The following is a 17,029-nucleotide window of genomic DNA, read 5'->3' on the forward strand; positions in this document are numbered from 1 at the left end:
ACTTATGCCCCTTCAAGCTAACGCCTAACACGTCCGACTTTTCCGGCCTGATCTGAGAGTGAAAGCACCCATAGAGACAATCATTTTATTGTAAATCAAACACGTGATCAAACAGGAAACAGTTTCAGTTATTGACACGCTAATTCATGAATATAAATAAAAGATGCATTCATTCGGTTCTGAATTTTCTCCATGGATTCTGATTGGATATCGGTGTTTATTAAAGGGTCAGCAGTTCATAAAAACAAACGTCCATAAAACAGTAAAAACAAACAGGCAACACGAGCTCGCCCATCGGACCGGTCCGTGGGCTCGTTTAGTCAGAGGTCAGGTAAACATGAGGTTATCTTCAACATTCAGAGAGCGAGGAGGCGTTCAGTGTCGGTGGGACGTTTCAGAGCCAGGACAGACAGAAGGCCGCGTGTTCCCAGCTGCACGAAGGCAGCGTTAAGGTGATCTGCTGGTGTTCTGAGGTCCTTCAGGTGAGTCCACACAAGCGGAGGTAGAGTTTAAACACTGTCACAGAGGCTCCGCCCACACAGTGATGGGGGCAGAGACTTCAACAAGGCAAAGGCACTCACGGCGAAACCAACCAGCAGTGAGCGCACGGGCAGAGAACGAGCGTAAGGCTGAAATGTTTTTCTCACTGAATCATCAGCAAGCATGGCGTCTCCGTCCCTGCCCGGTCGAACTCCGCCCACACAGCCTAGTCGCTGAGCGAGTTAGCACGAACGCAACCTAATTACACGACGCCGCTCTGGTGGCGCGTTTCTGCCAGAAGCTGAGAAGAACGACCTGACCTCTGCTCTGTCGTCAGTCGCATAAAAACACTCTAGGGTCCAACCAGGGCCCTCCTCGGGGGCGCCAGACACAGGTCAAGCTTTCAAGCAGTGACCTTTGACCCACATCAACCCTTTTAAAACATCTGGAGTGAGGCTTCCTGTTGATTGTTTCTACTTCCTGTAGTCCGGGCATCACGCCGAGACGTTGACATCACGCAGAGCAATGGTGGCAGTTGTCCCGGTGGCTCCGCCAGGGGAGGCAGTCGCCACGGCAGCGGTTGGCTCCTGCGGGGGGGTGGAGCCGGAGGAGGGAGGCAGAGCGGAGCCATTCTGATTGGTCGAGCTGGTCTGGAACAGGATTTGCTGCAGCGTGCGTCTGAGGTTCGGGTGCAGCCGCCGCTGTGTCTGGTAGAAGATCTCCACGGCAACACACTTCATCACCCCAGCAACCAGGTCCTCATACAGCGGCACTGTGTACATCCTGGACGTCTGCGGAGAGGGAGGGGCAAACATGTGACAGAGTAGCTGAGCGACCCCCTTAAAACTATGTCTGTTCTGATCGGCTCAACGTCGCAACAGGCAGGTGGGCGGAACTTACGTGTTTGTGCAGGAAGGCTCGCACTCGCGGCAGGTCGGGGTAGAAGCTGTTCCTCACCACCATCTGCAGCCAGCGGATCTGCACCTCGGCGTTCAGCCCGTCGAACAGCGACGAGTACGAGTCCGACAGGCTCGCCATCACACCTGCGCAGTGACATCATCATTCATCACTGAACCTTCAGTGGACACCTGTCACATCACTTCCTGTGTTCTGCGCGGTGAGGAACATCAAGGCAGTTTCTCAACATCTGTACTTGTGCTCCGGCATCAGTCGCAGTACTGTTCCCGTCAAAGTAACAAATCTAACATCAAAATATTTAAATTCAGGAGGAAGCAGTTTCACCGGGAGCAGAAACGGCGTGCTGATGCGTGGAGATCCTGAACGCTGCTCCAACAATGATCTGATTATTTGTTCCAAACCAGCTGTCTGCCCTGAGTGTTTACTAACGCTATGTTGATTGGGAGACACGTGTCATGTAGTGATCGTGCTTCACTGTATGAAACTGATGATCCGTCAAAGTGCTGAAGATACTTTTTGAAATATCTTTTTCCTGAAGTAAATCTGCTGCATCATGTGTAACAGTTAAATTAAGAGGGGGTGGAGCTGTGATGTCATCACGTACACTGCCGTTCCAATAGCAGAACGATCGCGCTGCGTTCTCGGGAAGTCCGAACTCCCGTGTGAACTTACAGAGTCCAGACTAGCGAGGACGTCAGTACAGACGTGAGTACTGAGAAACGGCCCACGTCCTCGTCACCAACCATTTGCAGCAAACAGGATGTCACATGACCCCTTTCATCAGTACTCGTATGTTTCATGCTGCGGAGTACAAATACTCGAGTACTTTGCACTCGAGCAGATTATTGCAGGCTCTGAATGATGTGTTGCAGTGTTTCTACGGCAACTTACTGTGCAGCAGCGGCGAGTGGTCCAGCATGCGGTCCAGGAAAAGGACGATCTGAAAGGTGCTCCAGGTCGAGAGGTCAAAGGTCGCGAGCGCCTCTAGGTCAGGGGGGTCAGCGTTCCTCCACAGGTCGCACAGATCCTGGACGGGCCCGATAAGAGCGCCGCCCGCTGACAGGTCTGGCTCGTAGAGAGGCGGGCCGCAGCCGCTCAGCCAACGCTCAAACTCTAGACCTGAGGACGAGCATACACACAGGAAGTGATGTCACAGAGAAGACTAGGAGGCTGCTGATGAGGTGAGCTGAAAGTGTCTCCTGACCTTCTCTCTTAGCGACGGCGGCATCCTTCAGCTCCGGGAAGTAAGACAGGAAGTAGTCTATGAGGTCCTGAGCCACCACGCTCTTAAACTTAAACTCTGAGATGTAATCCTGTGACACACACACGATGCAAACGCTGGTCACATGACTCTGAGCAGCATGTAAAACATCCTGATGAAATGTAAATCTATGGAAACGTGGAGCAGAAGTATGTGGACGCTGTGACTGTGAAAGCGACTCAGCTGCTGTCCACAAACAAACTGTCACTGCTCGAACACACGTGACACATGTATGACTCTCCAGTGTGTGTGACTGTGTGTGACTGCGTGTGTGTGTGACTGTGTGTGTGTGTGTCTGTGTGTCACTGCGTGTGTGTGTGACTGTGTGTGTGTGTGTCTGTGTGTCACTGCGTGTGTGTGACTGTGTGTGTGTGTGTCTGTGTGTCACTGCGTGTGTGTGACTGTGTGTGTGTGTGTCTGTGTGTCTGTGTCACTGTGTGTGTGTGACTGTGTGTCTGTGTCACTGTGTGTCTGTGTCACTGTGTGTGTGTCTGTGTCACTGTGTGTCTGTGTGTGTCACTGTGTGTGTCACTGTGTGTGTGTCTGTGTCACTGTGTGTGTCACTGTGTGTGTCACTGTGTGTCTGTGTCACTGTGTGTGTCTGTGTCACTGTGTGTGTGTGTGTGTGTGTGTGTGTGTGTGTGTGTGTGTCACTGTGTGTGTGTGTGTGTCACTGTGTGTGTGTGTGTGTCTGTGTCTGTGTGACTGTGTGTCTGTGTCACTGTGTCTGTGTGACTGTGTGTGTGTGTCTGTGTCTGTGTGTCTGTGTCACTGTGTGTCTGTGTGACTGTGTGTGTGTGACTGTGTGTGTGTGTGTCTGTGTGACTGTGTGTGTGTGTGTGTGTGTCTGTGTGACTGTGTGTGTGTGTGTCTGTGTGTGTGTGACTGTGTCTGTGTGACTGTGTGTGTGTGTCTGTGTGACTGTGTCTGTGTGACTGTGTGACTGTGTGTGTGTGTGTGTGTGTGTGACTGTGTGTGTGTGACTGTGTGTGTCTGTGTGACTGTGTGTGTGTGTCTGTGTGACTGTGTGTGTGTGTGTGTGTGTGTCTGTGTCTGTGTGACTGTGTGACTGTGTGTGTGTGTGTGTCTGTGTCTGTGTCTGTGTGACTGTGTGACTGTGTGTGTGTGTCTGTGTGTGTGTGACTGTGTGTGTGTGTCTGTGTGACTGTGTGTGTGTGTCTGTGTGACTGTGTGTGTGTCACTGTGTGTCTGTGTGACTGTGTGTGTGTGTCTGTGTCTGTGTGACTGTGTGACTGTGTGTGTGTGTGTGTGTGTGTGTGTGTGTCTGTGTGACTGTGTGTGTGTGTCTGTGTGTGTGTGTGTGCTGACCCTGAGGAAACAGTCGAAGCGTCTCACGTCTCCGCTGATCTCCGACAGATACGACACGAAGCAGAAACCTTTCTCGTAGGTGAACAGGTTCATCAGCGTGCTGGGGTTCACACCTGGAACAGGTCACAGTGATGTCATCTCACCTGTGCGAGTGGACACCACACCTCCATCTGTGTGTGTGTGTGTGGGTGGGGGTCACCTGACTCAAACTTGACCTGCAGCCTGCTCACGGGGTTGCTGTCTCCAAGGAGACGCAGCTGTCTGTGGAGGGCGTCCAATCGCACAACAGTCTCCAGGCAGGTGAACGGCTCACCTGAGGGCGACAGGTAACCCGAGGTGACCAAAAGTATGTGGACTGAGGCTGAAGTCGTGTTTACTTTAAAAATCAATAATCAGCTGTTCGTGACTTCAGGTTCAAACACGTAAAACTGAAAATGTTTTAAAATCTCGCCAACAAAAACGTAAATTCTGAAACGGTGAACGCAGCGTTACCGTAGGCCTCCGTGGTGATCCTTCGCTGGGCGTACGTCGCCAGGCCTTCGCTCAGCCACATCTCCTCCCAGGTGGCGTTGGTGACGGCGTTGCCGAACCAGCCGTGGGCGATCTCGTGGATGACGTCAATCAGCAGGAACTCGCTGCTCTCCAGGATGGAGGCGATGATGAACGTGAGGCAGGGGTTCTCCATGGCGACGATGGGGAAGGAGGGAGGGAGGAAGACGATGTCGCACCTGAGGACGAGCCGTGTCAGCATCGCCGAGGATGTTTTAAAGAAAGTTTGGTCAGAAACTTAGAGGCTCACCTGCCCCACAGGTAAGGTCCAAACAGGTCCTCGGCGACGCCCAGCCAGCGCTCCACGCTGCCCCCTAGCTTCTTCACCGCGCAGGACAACAGGCAAGGCTCCGCCCACAGACGACTCCTGAAAGAAGATTGGCCGAAGGTCAAAATGTGTTTCTGCACAGATGTAAATATTTTTTATGATCATCTTTGACCTTTAGCTCACGTTTATCTTTCATACTGATTTTCACTGCTTTACATTACTTGAATAACTCGAGCCTCCGAGTGCTGCAGGTTTTAGACGAATCAGCTGATTTAAACGACTAAATGAAAACGTTCCCAGACGCCTGGTGATGAGCTCGTCGTGTGACTCAGGTGTGACCCAGGGTGACCCCTGCAGGACACCGAGGCCTGGAGTGCCCCCCCCCCGATTTAACATCAGGAATATGAAAAATGATCTGTTTGTTTGCCTAAAATCATTTTTACTGTATCATGTTTCAAACTCACTCGTCGGCAAACACATCGAAACAATATTTGGACTCATTTTGATAAATAATGAAAACGTTATTTTACGCGGAGCGACCTCGGCCCGACGTCTACGTGCTGCAGCTCGCCGGCCACCAGCGCCACCAGGTAGGAGGGTACAGGAAACTCCATGGAGAACTGGAAGACGCGGTCCTGTTTGGAGTACGAACTCCGAGACGCACTCATGAGGACCGTCACGCCATCCGGGACCTGCCGAGGAGGACGAGCAGAAACGGCGTGAGTGCAGGTGTTTAAGGAAACGCCTTCTGTCACCGCTCTGATGTTACCTGGGCTCCGTGTGACTCACCCGGACCGTGGCGGTGTACGTGCTCTTGACGGCTGGCGTGTCGAAGCAGGGGAAGAAGGAGCGGTTACACACTGAGTGACCCTGAGTGAAGACCAGAGGACGAACCTGACCGCAGGTGAGCTCCGAGTCCAGCCACCAGATCTGCAGACACACACACACACACACGGGTCACGCTGTGGTCACCTTCAGCATGCTCACGCTGTACAGACGCCGTGTCGTCTCCTTACCGCCGGCCCGTCCGTGGTGGTGTAGCGGACCGTGATCTGGACCGCCCGGCCTGGTTTCACTGCCGCGGTTGGCAGGCTGATGCTGAGCGACGAGCCGTAGTCGGTGAACGGGTCCACGCGGTACGTGAGGGACACGGGCTCCTGCTGCCCGGCCCCCGGCACCTTACAGTCTATGGAGTGGATCAATAAAGAAGGGTGGGAGTCCAGGATCAGGGAGCAGACCCCCGGCTGCACCGGAACCAGGTCCAGAACCAGCCAGCCGCTCATCTCCTTCACTGCAAAGTTCAGCCGCAGGTCCAGGTGGAAGTGACACAGCTGGAAGCTCCTGAAGTTCGATGCGGACGCCACATCCACCAGGGGGCAGCGTTGGGATTCCAGACCCAGGCCCGCAGAGGGCCGGGCCAAGTCCCCGGAGCACCGGCCCCCGGAGTCCGGCAGGGATTTACGGCAGCAGCACAGCGAGGTGGGCGCCTGGTGGAGCTCTGCCATGGTGAGCTAAAGCTGGGACCAAACCTGCTTAGACCGGAACCAACTGCATGAGACACGAACAAGAACACACCTGTGAGGGTCGGGAACACAGAGCAGAAACCCACCAGGCCCGCCTCAACGCTCAACACCCAGTACCGATGCCAACAGCACCCCAGTTTAACACAGTTTCCCCAAAACTACCTTTAACTCACAGTTTTAGTCCAATTAAAAAGCACATGATCCAATCCAGAGTCTAATCCTAACCACAGTAAACTGACACCCACCAGTGAACCCAGTACACAACTCAGGTACTAACCCAGTTTAACTCAGGACTCGATGCGTAGCCCAGTTTAGCCCAAATAAGTAACTTTAACACAACAAGAGGCTTAGCGTCAAAACTCCATTCAAAACCTCGTTAAAGAAACGTCTAATTTTACGCCTAACAGAACATTAAGCCCCCGGTGAAAACTCATCCTGTGTGTCCCTGGATCCTCGATAAACCCTGAAGTTTGTATTTTTAAATCATTTTAACATTTTATAAACAGTTTAGGGCCAAATGAAAACTTTTAATCCACATCTAAACCCAGCTTTACTGGTCAGCCCCGGCCCACCCCATTCAAAACCTCAATCACACAACATTGAATTTAATAGTCAGTCCGCTGAAGACTGAAAATAAAGCCGAATAAAGGCTTCGCTGAGCGTGGGCTGACCTTCTGCCTGCTTCTCTTAGATTTAAGGAACTGTTTCACGAGTAAACTTTGGCTCTTAGTCCATTTAAACAACATTTAATCAAACTTAGCAAACACTGACAGGCAGTGTTTATCAGCCCTACTTGTTAAACCGGAGTTAAACTTCATATAAACAACAAGTCCAATTAAGTCAGAGACCCGAAAGTGCTCCGACACCCGGGAGACTCTCAAAGCCCAGTTTAAAGCGCAGTTTTAGGGACTCGGAGGAGTTACAGTGGCGGCTAGCAGCGCTGGAAGTTAGCAGCTTTAGCTCGAAGTGAGTGAAAACAGCACTTTAAGGTCAGCGCGTTGAACTGACCTGGTTAGCAGAGCCGGCTAATCAGCGCATTAGCACGGCGCACTGTTGCGGCTTCACGGGGACACATTTAAGTAAAATCCATCGGGACCGCACGGCGGAAGAACCAGGCGGACACCGGCTCCCCGGGAGAGCTCAGCCCGGCTCCTACCCGCAGTCCCGGACACCGAACCCGCGTCCTCCCGGAGGGTCGACGGAGGATGGAGGTGAGCTGTGAGTCCGAGACCGAGCGGCCACACACGGACACAAAGAGGCAGAGGACACCGGCGGAGACCCGGGGGACAGTCGAGGCTCCGCTCCGGACTAAACAGGAAGTAACAACAGCGGGAAAAAAGTTTATGCAGGCCGATGAGTGGCGCTGTGGAGGCGGGTACACGGAGCGAGAGGGCGGCTCCATCCAGTTACCTGTTCATCCACCCATCAACGTATCAGTCTATTGATTCGTTCCACGACCACGATGCTCCATGTGAGGACTACACAGGACTACATAACGTGCAAAGTGTGCAAAAACTGCAACAAACAAAACAAAAAACAGTGCAAAAGAAAAGTGCAACAATGACAGTGGGTTGTGCAAAAGGTAACTTGATGTATTAAGGTGTGTGTGTGTGTGTGTGTGTGTGTGTTCAGGAGTCTGAAGTTCTGGGGGAAGAACCTGTTCCTCAGTCTGGCAGTGAGGGCCCGGATGCTCCGGTACCTCTTTCCGCAGATGCAGCAGGTGTGACAGGTGTCTGATGGAGGGAAGAGAGGCTCCAGCCTCTCAGCTGCTCTCACTAACAGTTGTAGAGCATTGTGATCCGATACGGTGCCGTTACCATCCAGACAGTGATGCAGCTGCTCAGGATGCTCTCGATAGTCCCTCTGTAGATGGTGGTGAGAATGGATGGAGGGAGATGGGCTTTCCTCAGCTTCCACTGGAAGTAGAGACACTGCTGGGCCTTCTTAGTTATGGAGCTGGTGTTAACCAGGAGAGGTTCTCCACCAGCTGGACACCAAGGAATCTGGTGCTCTTGACGACCTCCACAGAGGATCCATCGATTCAACCATTCATCCACCCATCAACGTATCAGTCTATTCATCCATTTACCAGCCAACACATCAGCTCAGTGGAAGGATCGTGGTTTTCTGGAGTGTTCTGTGCACACTGAGCAGAATGGAAACATTAACATTGAAGCTCCCACACACAGAGCAGTACCTCCACCCTGTGGAAGGCAGACTCAGGAGTCTTCGCCACCACGACGTCCCAGTGTCCTTCAGACCCAGCCACACATGCAGACACAAACTAAAAAACGTAGTGTAGCTGTGCAGCAAGGACAGCTCAGAGCTGTACACTGGAGACACCAAACAGCCACCTCAACAGGACTCAGCTGTTCATCTGCATCTAAAGGTCAAAGGTCAGTCTTTGAGGACGCCAGTGTCCACATGTTGAACTGGAAGACATCTATGGCTGTGTCCCAATCCAGTGACCGCACGCATTTGGAGACCGATTATGTCACAGCGACGCACGAAGGGTGTCCCAATTCAAAGTGTACTCCAAATGCAGTCAACAAATGTACCGTTCATGTCCCCAAATTTGAAGTGTGGTCCGGTGTAGACTTCGTGGTCCCATATATCCCACAATTCATAGCGCGGTGGTGGGTGTGGATAATTTGTTCGGAAAAAAACGATGGATGCCTGAAGCGGAGCGGCCGAAGAGTAAACTTTCAAAAGTAAGTACTGAATATTGTGTCACTTATTTATGTACAAATGTTTAATAATGAAGAACATTAAAACATTACTGTTGGTCACATGTCGGCAAAGTCATGTGACATTGGTGATGTTTGTACTAACTTGGTTTTAAAGCCTTTAAATATGCGCCGTTCAATAGTCGACCTTGATCTTACAGAGAATGTGATGATTTCATGGATAATTAAAGTCAGTCATATATCCACAAACACAACAAGCTGAAAGTCAGTGATGCTGCTCGGTTTGCAGTCCTGAACATCACGGCACAAGCAGGATCCACTGCACTGTTAATGTGAGCTGTGTTATATTGCTGCCTCTGTTCGGTGGTGTCGAGCCAAACGGACTTTAACGTGTGTTTGAACGAGCTGACGGTTCACTCGTTAAGCTGAAAGAAAGATGCTTTAATCACAGCAGTCACACATGTGTCCACTGCACCATCTGGGACTCTTCTTGTTTACACTCGTAATAACACAAACACTAAATCCTGCTTCTCTGTGCTGTTGTGTAGCAGTGTGTACACCTGAGACTGTCACCTGTCTGTCTGTCCTGCACTCTCTCTCTGTTTCTTTCTCTCTGATTGTGGAATAAAAGTATGAACATGTGTTTATAAGTTACACTTGTGTTTGAATCCTGCAGCTTATCACACATTTGATTTCCATGTGTGACGACTGCAAGTGTCCAGAGTGAGGACAGACTGAGGGACCCACTGCTGCACATCATCTGTGAGGCTTTGCACCCCTGATGATCCACCAGGACAAACTCAGCAGTGTGTGAGGAAGAGGAGGAGGAAGAGCCAGCAGCAGCTGACAGATGGAGAGAATAGACAGACTGTTCCCTGTTTGTGAAGGACTGCTAGGAAAGTTTAAAATAACTGTCTGTGCTGAATCAGTCTTATTAGGTAATGTTCAAATAATGTGATCATCCCAGTGTTTCCAGTGTGGGAGAAAGTACTCAGAGTACTCAGGGCCTTCAAGTTACACACTATGAAAGGCAGCAACAAGTTTAATGTTCAGAAACCTAAAGTCTGTATCAGCAGCAGAATGGAGCTAAAATAAATGTTGGTTTCAGTTCTATGAAGCTTTGAGTATTTTGGATCAGTAGCTGCTGTGTTTGTTGCATCATATTGCTGTAACTGTTTATATGCTTTATATATTCTGAGCTAAGTTGATCTATAGTGTTACATCATATTCTATAAGGATGTTATGTGTTTGTAGACTTTCTGCCCAGTTTGACCAATACTCGCCCGTACTATGAAGCGTGCGGTCGCTGGATTGGGACACAGCCTATGTCCACTGTGAACGACCATCTTTGAATAGAGGGCGGGGCTTACCACACCAACTGTCTCCCAGGGCTTTGGAGAGGGCGTGACCACCGAGGCGCCATTTTAGCAGGCCAAACAAATGGCTAGAGGAGTGCAAGCATCAGTAATGGTTCGTCCTTGCTGTGTTGTCAGTTGTTAGATCGGACGATCGGGAAGGGAATAAGCTGGAAAACGGGCTCTCTTTTTACTCTTTCCCCACCTGGAAGCATCACGAAGGAGCTCATGTATCGGGTGTTACCAAAAGAAGGCGTCTAGCCTGGATAGCAGCTGTGAGACGAGCTGATATCCAGTTCGCTACCATCCCCAGATATCTATTGGTGCTACAGACATTTTCATTCAGGTAAGATCCAAATAAGTTCATATTACTCTTTATAGCCTATTAGTTTTATTTTCAATGCGCTCTGAGGTCATAGCAAATTAGAACAAACATCCTAATGAGTGATTTTGTAGATAAATGTTCTATTTATAGAGTTGCTAATTGTTTTTCATTATTGCAGCAAACCAGCCTATGAAATGGATGAAACACATCCTGACTGGGTTCCAGCGCTACACATGGGGCACTACGAAATCCCTGCTTCAAACTACATGCTACATACCACCATGCCAATCAGATTACTTCTTCCATGTGAGGGTGAACATGTGCCCCAGTGTGGTAGTAAAACCAGGGAAAAATACTACGGTGGCTGGGAAGTGCAAATCACATTTAAAACATCAACAACAAAATAACATTTCCGAAAACATTTTAACAAGTCTGCAACAAATTAACAAGTGGCTCTTGACAGAAAGGGATTGTCTGAAATACCGGAAGTGACTCAACGATTAGGCTTACTCCATATTTGTAGTACGGAAAAGTGATTTGTAGTCAGCTAAGCGAGGGCTTTTCAGAGAAGTAGTGTTCAGTTAATGTTTGAAGAGATTTTACAAAAGAGTATGGGTGAGATAATGATGTTCAGATTTTTAAATGTCACGGGGATTTTCTTAAGAAAATATCCAGACCTTAAAACCGTCATGGTCCACACTCCAGCCCAGCAGGTGGCAGTAAAGTGCCTTTAAATTAGCGGCAGAAGAATAAGCAGCAGCTAAACGCGGGATGTCAACAAACGTCGAGAAAGTAACTCCTCATTGCGCTTCGTTATTACCCTGAAGGTGCTCGCTGCACTAAAAATAGCTGGAAAATGTTTTGCCCGTTTTGTGGTGTTAGCTTCAGCCTCTTCACTCCTTTTTGTGCTTCCTGTGGACGGTCTCTGGAGCTTTTGCGGGACACAGACCAGGCTGAAGGATCAGACACCTCAGGGACATCAAAACAGACAGAAACTTCTGAACAAAGTCATTTTGATATATGAATCACTTTTTGTTCTCTTCATACAGTCTATGCTATTGCAGTTAAATGGCACGTTTATTTACCATGTTGGCTCTGGTTTTGTATGACGGACATGTTTGTTCTGGTTGAATGAAAAAGGTTTAACATCAAAACGGGGTTATAAGCACTCTCCATTACTAAACGTAGACGAGAATACAGGATAAGCAAACTGTAACGGTGGACCCAAGAAATACCAGCCGGAGCGACTTTGACAATGCAGAACTTTTTATTAAACTCGGGGTTGTACGTGGACACATATACTCCCGCACTCTCTTTCTCTGCTGTCACTTCCGTCTCCGTCTGTCACTGCCAACATATAAAGAGACACAATCACTGTCAGATCCCAGCACACCTGTTCACCCCGCCCCTGCGCCGCCCATCCCCACCGCCCGACTGAGGCCGGGGCCCATCCGGCCGAACCTACTCCCCCCCCCCCCCCCCCCCCCCCCGCGAGCGAGAGAGGAAATCGGCCACGACCATCTGCGCGCCCGGCCTATGGATCACCTTGAACTTAAAGGGCTGCATGGCCAGATACCACCGAGTGATCCGGGCGTTGGCATCCTTCATGCGGTGGAGCCACTGCAGCGGGGCGTGGTCCGAGCAGAGGGTGAACGGGCGGCCCAGGAGGTAGTAGCGAAGGGAGTCGACCGCCCACCGGATCGCCAGGCACTCCTTCTCCACGGTGCTGTACCGTGACTCGCGGTCCGTGAGCTTCCGGCTGATGTAAGCGACCGGCCGGTCAACTCCCCCCACCTGCTGGGACAAAACGGCCCCCAGCCCTCTGCTCGAGGCGTCAGTCTGCAGACAGAAAGGGAGGGAGAAGTTAGGTGTGAACAGCAGCGGCTCTCCACAGAGAGCCCGTTTCACCTGCACAAACGCCGCCTGGCACCGCTCCGTCCACTGGACCAGATCTGGGGCACCCTTGCGGGTGAGATCAGTCAGGGGGCTGGTCAGGTCCGCGAACCCTGGGACGAACCGCCGGTAATAGCCGGCCAGCCCCAGAAACCGTCTCACCTCTTTTTTCGTCTTGGGACGCGGGCAGGATGCAATCGCCGCCGTCTTCTCCACTTGAGGTCGCACCTGCCCGCTCCCCAAGTGGTACCCCAAATACTGTACCTCCCTCCGTCCAACCGCACACTTCTTCGGGTTGGCCGTGAGCCCCGCCTGCTTCAGGGACTCCAGCACCGCGGCCACACACCGCACATGCCCCGCCCACGTGTCACTGTAAATGATGACGTCGTCTAGGTAGGCGGCAGCATAGGCAGCGTGGGGCCGCAGCACCCGGTCCATGAGGCGCTGAAAAGTGGCAGGGGCGCCGAACAAGCCGAACGGAAGCGTCACGAATTGGTACAACCCATACGGAGTGGAGAAGGCCGTCTTTTCCCGGGACTCTGTAGACAAGGGAATCTGCCAGTAGCCCTTGGTTAAATCCAGAGTCGTAAAAAAGCGAGCGGTGCCCAACCGGTCCAGGAGCTCGTCGACCCGGGGCATGGGATAAGCATCAAAACGTGACACCTCATTCACTCTGCGATAATCGACACAGAACCGTATAGACCCATCCTTCTTTACTACAAGGACGATGGGGCTACACCAAGCACTGTGTGATTCTTCTATTACTCCCAGCCTCAGCATTTCCTTCAATTCCCGGAAAACAATTTGCCTTCTATGTTCCGGCAGCCTGTAGGGCCGTGAACGCACCGTCACGCCAGGCCGCGTCTCAAAATGGTGCTCTATGAGAGAAGTACGGCCGGGCAAGGGGGAGAACACGTCGGCAAAGCGCTGTTGCAATGCAGCAACATCCGCCCTCTGGGCCTGTGTGAGATGGTCACTGCAATGGAGGGAGGCGGGGATGCTAGACTTTGGCGCCTCCGGCCCCAACTCATCTCTCCCTCTTACCAAGCTCACTAGAGAAGCGGTCTCCGCCTCCCTCCAGGCTTTGAGGAGGTTGAGGTGGTAAATCTGCGTGGCCCCGCCCCTGTCCGACCGTACCACTTCATAATCAACGTCCCCCACTCGCTGTGTGACCACGAAGGGTCCTTGCCACTTGGCGAGTAATTTAGAGCTGGAAGAAGGAAGTAACACAAGCACCTTATCTCCCGGTGAAAATTGCCTGAGTCTAGCCCCTCTGTCATACAGGCGTCACTGCCGCTGCTGGGCCTGGAGCAAATTCTCCCGTGAGAGCCTCCCCAGTGTGTGCAGCTTTGCTCGCAGGTCCAGCACGTACTGAATTTCACTTTTCGCAGGGCTCGGACCTTCCTCCCAGTTTTCCTTAATCAGGTCGAGCACCCCCCGCGGCTTCCTGCCGTATAACAGCTCGAAGGGAGAAAATCCCGTGGAGGCCTGGGGCACCTCCCGCACTGCAAACAACAGAGGGTCTAACCAGCGATCCCAATTGCGTTCATCCTCGCGAATGAACTTACGAATCATGGATTTTAAAGTCTTATTCAGCCTCTCCACCAACCCATCAGTCTGAGGGTGGTAGACGCTGGTCCGAATAGATTTAATACCCAGTAATTCGTACAGTTCCCGCAATGTGCGCGACATGAACGACGTGCCCTGGTCAGTCAGTATTTCTTTCGGAATACCGACTCGGGAGATGACCTGAAACAGTGCCTGCGCCACGCTCTTCGCTGAAATGGTGCGTAGCGGCACTGCTTCCGGGTACCGCGTTGCGTAGTCCACCAGGACCAGCACAAAGCGATAGCCGCGTGCACTCCGGTGCAATGGCCCGATGAGATCCATGCCAATACGCTCAAACGGGATCTCCATCAGCGGTAATGGGCGCAACGGCGCCTTTGGCACGGCCGGCTGGTTAACCAGCTGGCATTCGGGGCACGACGCACACCAGCGGCGCACGTCGGCCCAAATGCCCGGCCAATAGAATCGGGCCATTATGCGCTCCAGAGTTTTCTCGCCACCCAAGTGCCCTGCCATGGGGTTCGAATGAGCTGCCTGGAAAATCATTTCCCGGCGGCTTTGCGGCACCAATAACTGTGTGCGGATTTCATTAGTGTGAGTGTCACGGCTCACTCTATAAAGCCGATCGTTCCGCAATTGGAAATGAGGGTACGTTCGCGCAGCGTCGGGGCGCACCGAGCGACCATCAATATCCATCACTTGGTCATAGGCTGAGCGTAGGGTGTCGTCCCGAGACTGCTCTAGTGGAAAATCTTCCGTGGGGTACACAACGGGAGGCGGCGGGGCTTCCGTGGAAGTCCCCGCCTCCTCCTCCCCCCCAGAGTCAGCGTCGGTCGACCCCGCGTCACCGCCGAGCGCCGCGCAAACGTCACACGAATTTACAGACCGCGATCGCATCCCCGCGTACTGCCCCAGTAAGCTGTGGAACCCCGGCCAATTCGTACCCAAAATAAGGGGATGCGACAGGCGCGGGCTAACCGCCGCCTTCACTCTATGCGTTTTGCCCCTGAATTTCAGCAACAGTGACACTACTGGGTACTTGTGAATATCCCCGTGCACACATTTAACCTCCACCCAGTCAGCCTCCAACAATGCCCCGGGGCGAACCAAACTTTGGTGGACCAGAGTCTGCGTGCAGCCCGTGTCCACCAAAGCATGGCGAATACCCCCTTGACACCTTACCGGCACGCGGTACGTCACTCCTGGACCGGGGGCGGGCGCTGGAGCGCCGGCAACGCGGAACACCTGCCCCACCTCCATGAGCGGACAGTCTCGGCGCAGGTGCCCCGGCCGCCCACACTTCCAACAGTCCGGCCCCGGCGTCTGTGCGGCTCCCCGTGGCTCCGGGGCAACCTCGGCGGCCGCCGGGGTTCCGGCGGGAAGCAGCGGCCGGAACGGGTTCCTGGGGCTCCACCCTGCTGCCTGCTCCGTTCCCGCAGGGCCGCCGCCTCTCCTCTGCGACGCCGCCGCCGGTGGCCTGGGCAGCGGAACACGGGCGCCCCGCCGCGGCTCCTCACGGCCCGGTACCGGGTCGGCCGCCAGATGGTCCTCTGCCAGCGTCACCGCCGCCGTCAAATCCGCCGGGCGGTGGCAGCGAACCCAACGAGCCGTCGCCTCGGGCAGGCCTCCCACGAACTGCTCGAGGACGACCATGTTCAGCATCCGCGTCTCCCCAGCCGAGGGGCCCGGTCGCAGCCACCTCGCTGCCGCATCCTCCAGCTGCCGAGCCCAGGCAAACGGCCGCTCCCCCCCCGACATCCTGCTGGCCCGGAACTGACGGCGGTAATCCTCTGGGGAGAGCCCCAAACGATCCAGCACCGCCCGGCACACGTCCTCGAACACCCCCCGCGAGCCGGGGGGCAGGCTCAGCGCCGCCGTCTGGGCCTCACCCGACAGAAGCGGCAGCAGCCGGGCGGCCCACTCCTCCTCCGGCCACCGACAGGCCACCGCCGTGGCCTGGAAAGCCTCGATGAAAACCAGCGGGTCCTCCCCATCCCGCATCCGGTGCAACGTCACCGACAGCGGAGGGGCGGGAGCCGGCGCGGCCGCATTCCCCAGCAGCTGCCCCAGAGCTGCGGTCTGCTGCTCCGATTGCAGGCGAAGCAACGCCAACTGTTGGTCCTGCGTGGCCGCCTGACGAGCCGCCATCGCCGCCATGTCCACCATCATCTGGCCCAAGATCTGCAGCGGCTGGGCGGGCGGCTGGGCGGGCGGCGGGGCGGGCGGCGGCGCCGCCGGGGGAGCAGGGGGAGCCGGCAGGGGACCGGACATCACGCCAGGGTTTCGGCACCAGTGTAACGGTGGACCCAAGAAATACCAGCCGGAGCGACTTTGACAATGCAGAACTTTTTATTAAACTCGGGGTTGTACGTGGACACATATACTCCCGCGCTCTCTTTCTCTGCTGTCACTTCCGTCTCCGTCTGTCACTGCCAACATATAAAGAGACACAATCACTGTCAGATCCCAGCACACCTGTTCACCCCACCCCTGCGCCGCCCCGGGAGCTCACTGCGTCACGCCTCCTCTGCAGCTGGCCAAGGACCACACCCACGCCACACAAACATAAAAAGAAACCATAAAAAAAATCTTGTTCATGACCTGTGCAGCATGTTAACACTATTGGAAGTAAAAATAACTTCAACTCCAATTTTGAAAACACAACTTTCTTTTTTTTTATTTTTTAAATAAAGCTCTGACTTGTATTCTGAGTCTGTGGTCTGGGAGAGAGTCTGTAACTCTGTCTGCAAAATACAGTAAATAATGACCAATGTTGGGCAATTAATTATATAGTTACTTCTTCAAAAAAGTAACTGAGTTATGCAAACAACAAAGTTTTTTGCAGCTTTTACCTAAAAATGCAGCCAAGGCGTTT

At 53.1% G+C, this 17,029-nt stretch overlaps 1 protein-coding gene across 1 annotated transcript; it reads right to left on the reverse strand.

Annotated features, from left to right (window-relative positions):
• Nucleotides 1-71: 71 nt before the first annotated feature.
• rnpepl1 (arginyl aminopeptidase like 1) lies at nucleotides 72-7,746 on the reverse strand. The gene is made up of 12 exons (XM_085431064.1): nucleotides 7,337-7,746; nucleotides 5,822-6,353; nucleotides 5,595-5,735; nucleotides 5,346-5,497; nucleotides 4,788-4,904; nucleotides 4,481-4,716; nucleotides 4,188-4,301; nucleotides 3,989-4,101; nucleotides 2,603-2,711; nucleotides 2,290-2,517; nucleotides 1,381-1,523; nucleotides 72-1,271 (listed from the first exon to the last, which is right to left on the reverse strand). Exons 2-12 carry the CDS (start codon nucleotides 6,308-6,310, stop codon nucleotides 975-977), a joined length of 2,139 nt encoding a protein of 712 aa, XP_085287190.1. The 5' UTR covers nucleotides 6,311-6,353; nucleotides 7,337-7,746; the 3' UTR covers nucleotides 72-974.
• Between the last annotated feature and the right edge of the window lie 9,283 nt (nucleotides 7,747-17,029).

The sequence above is a fragment of the Copadichromis virginalis genome, linkage group LG14, assembly GCF_057382275.1.
Source record: "Copadichromis virginalis isolate Kocher_CV1m ecotype Utaka linkage group LG14, C_Virginalis_male_GT1.1, whole genome shotgun sequence".
Taxonomy (NCBI): Eukaryota; Metazoa; Chordata; class Actinopteri; order Cichliformes; family Cichlidae; genus Copadichromis; species Copadichromis virginalis.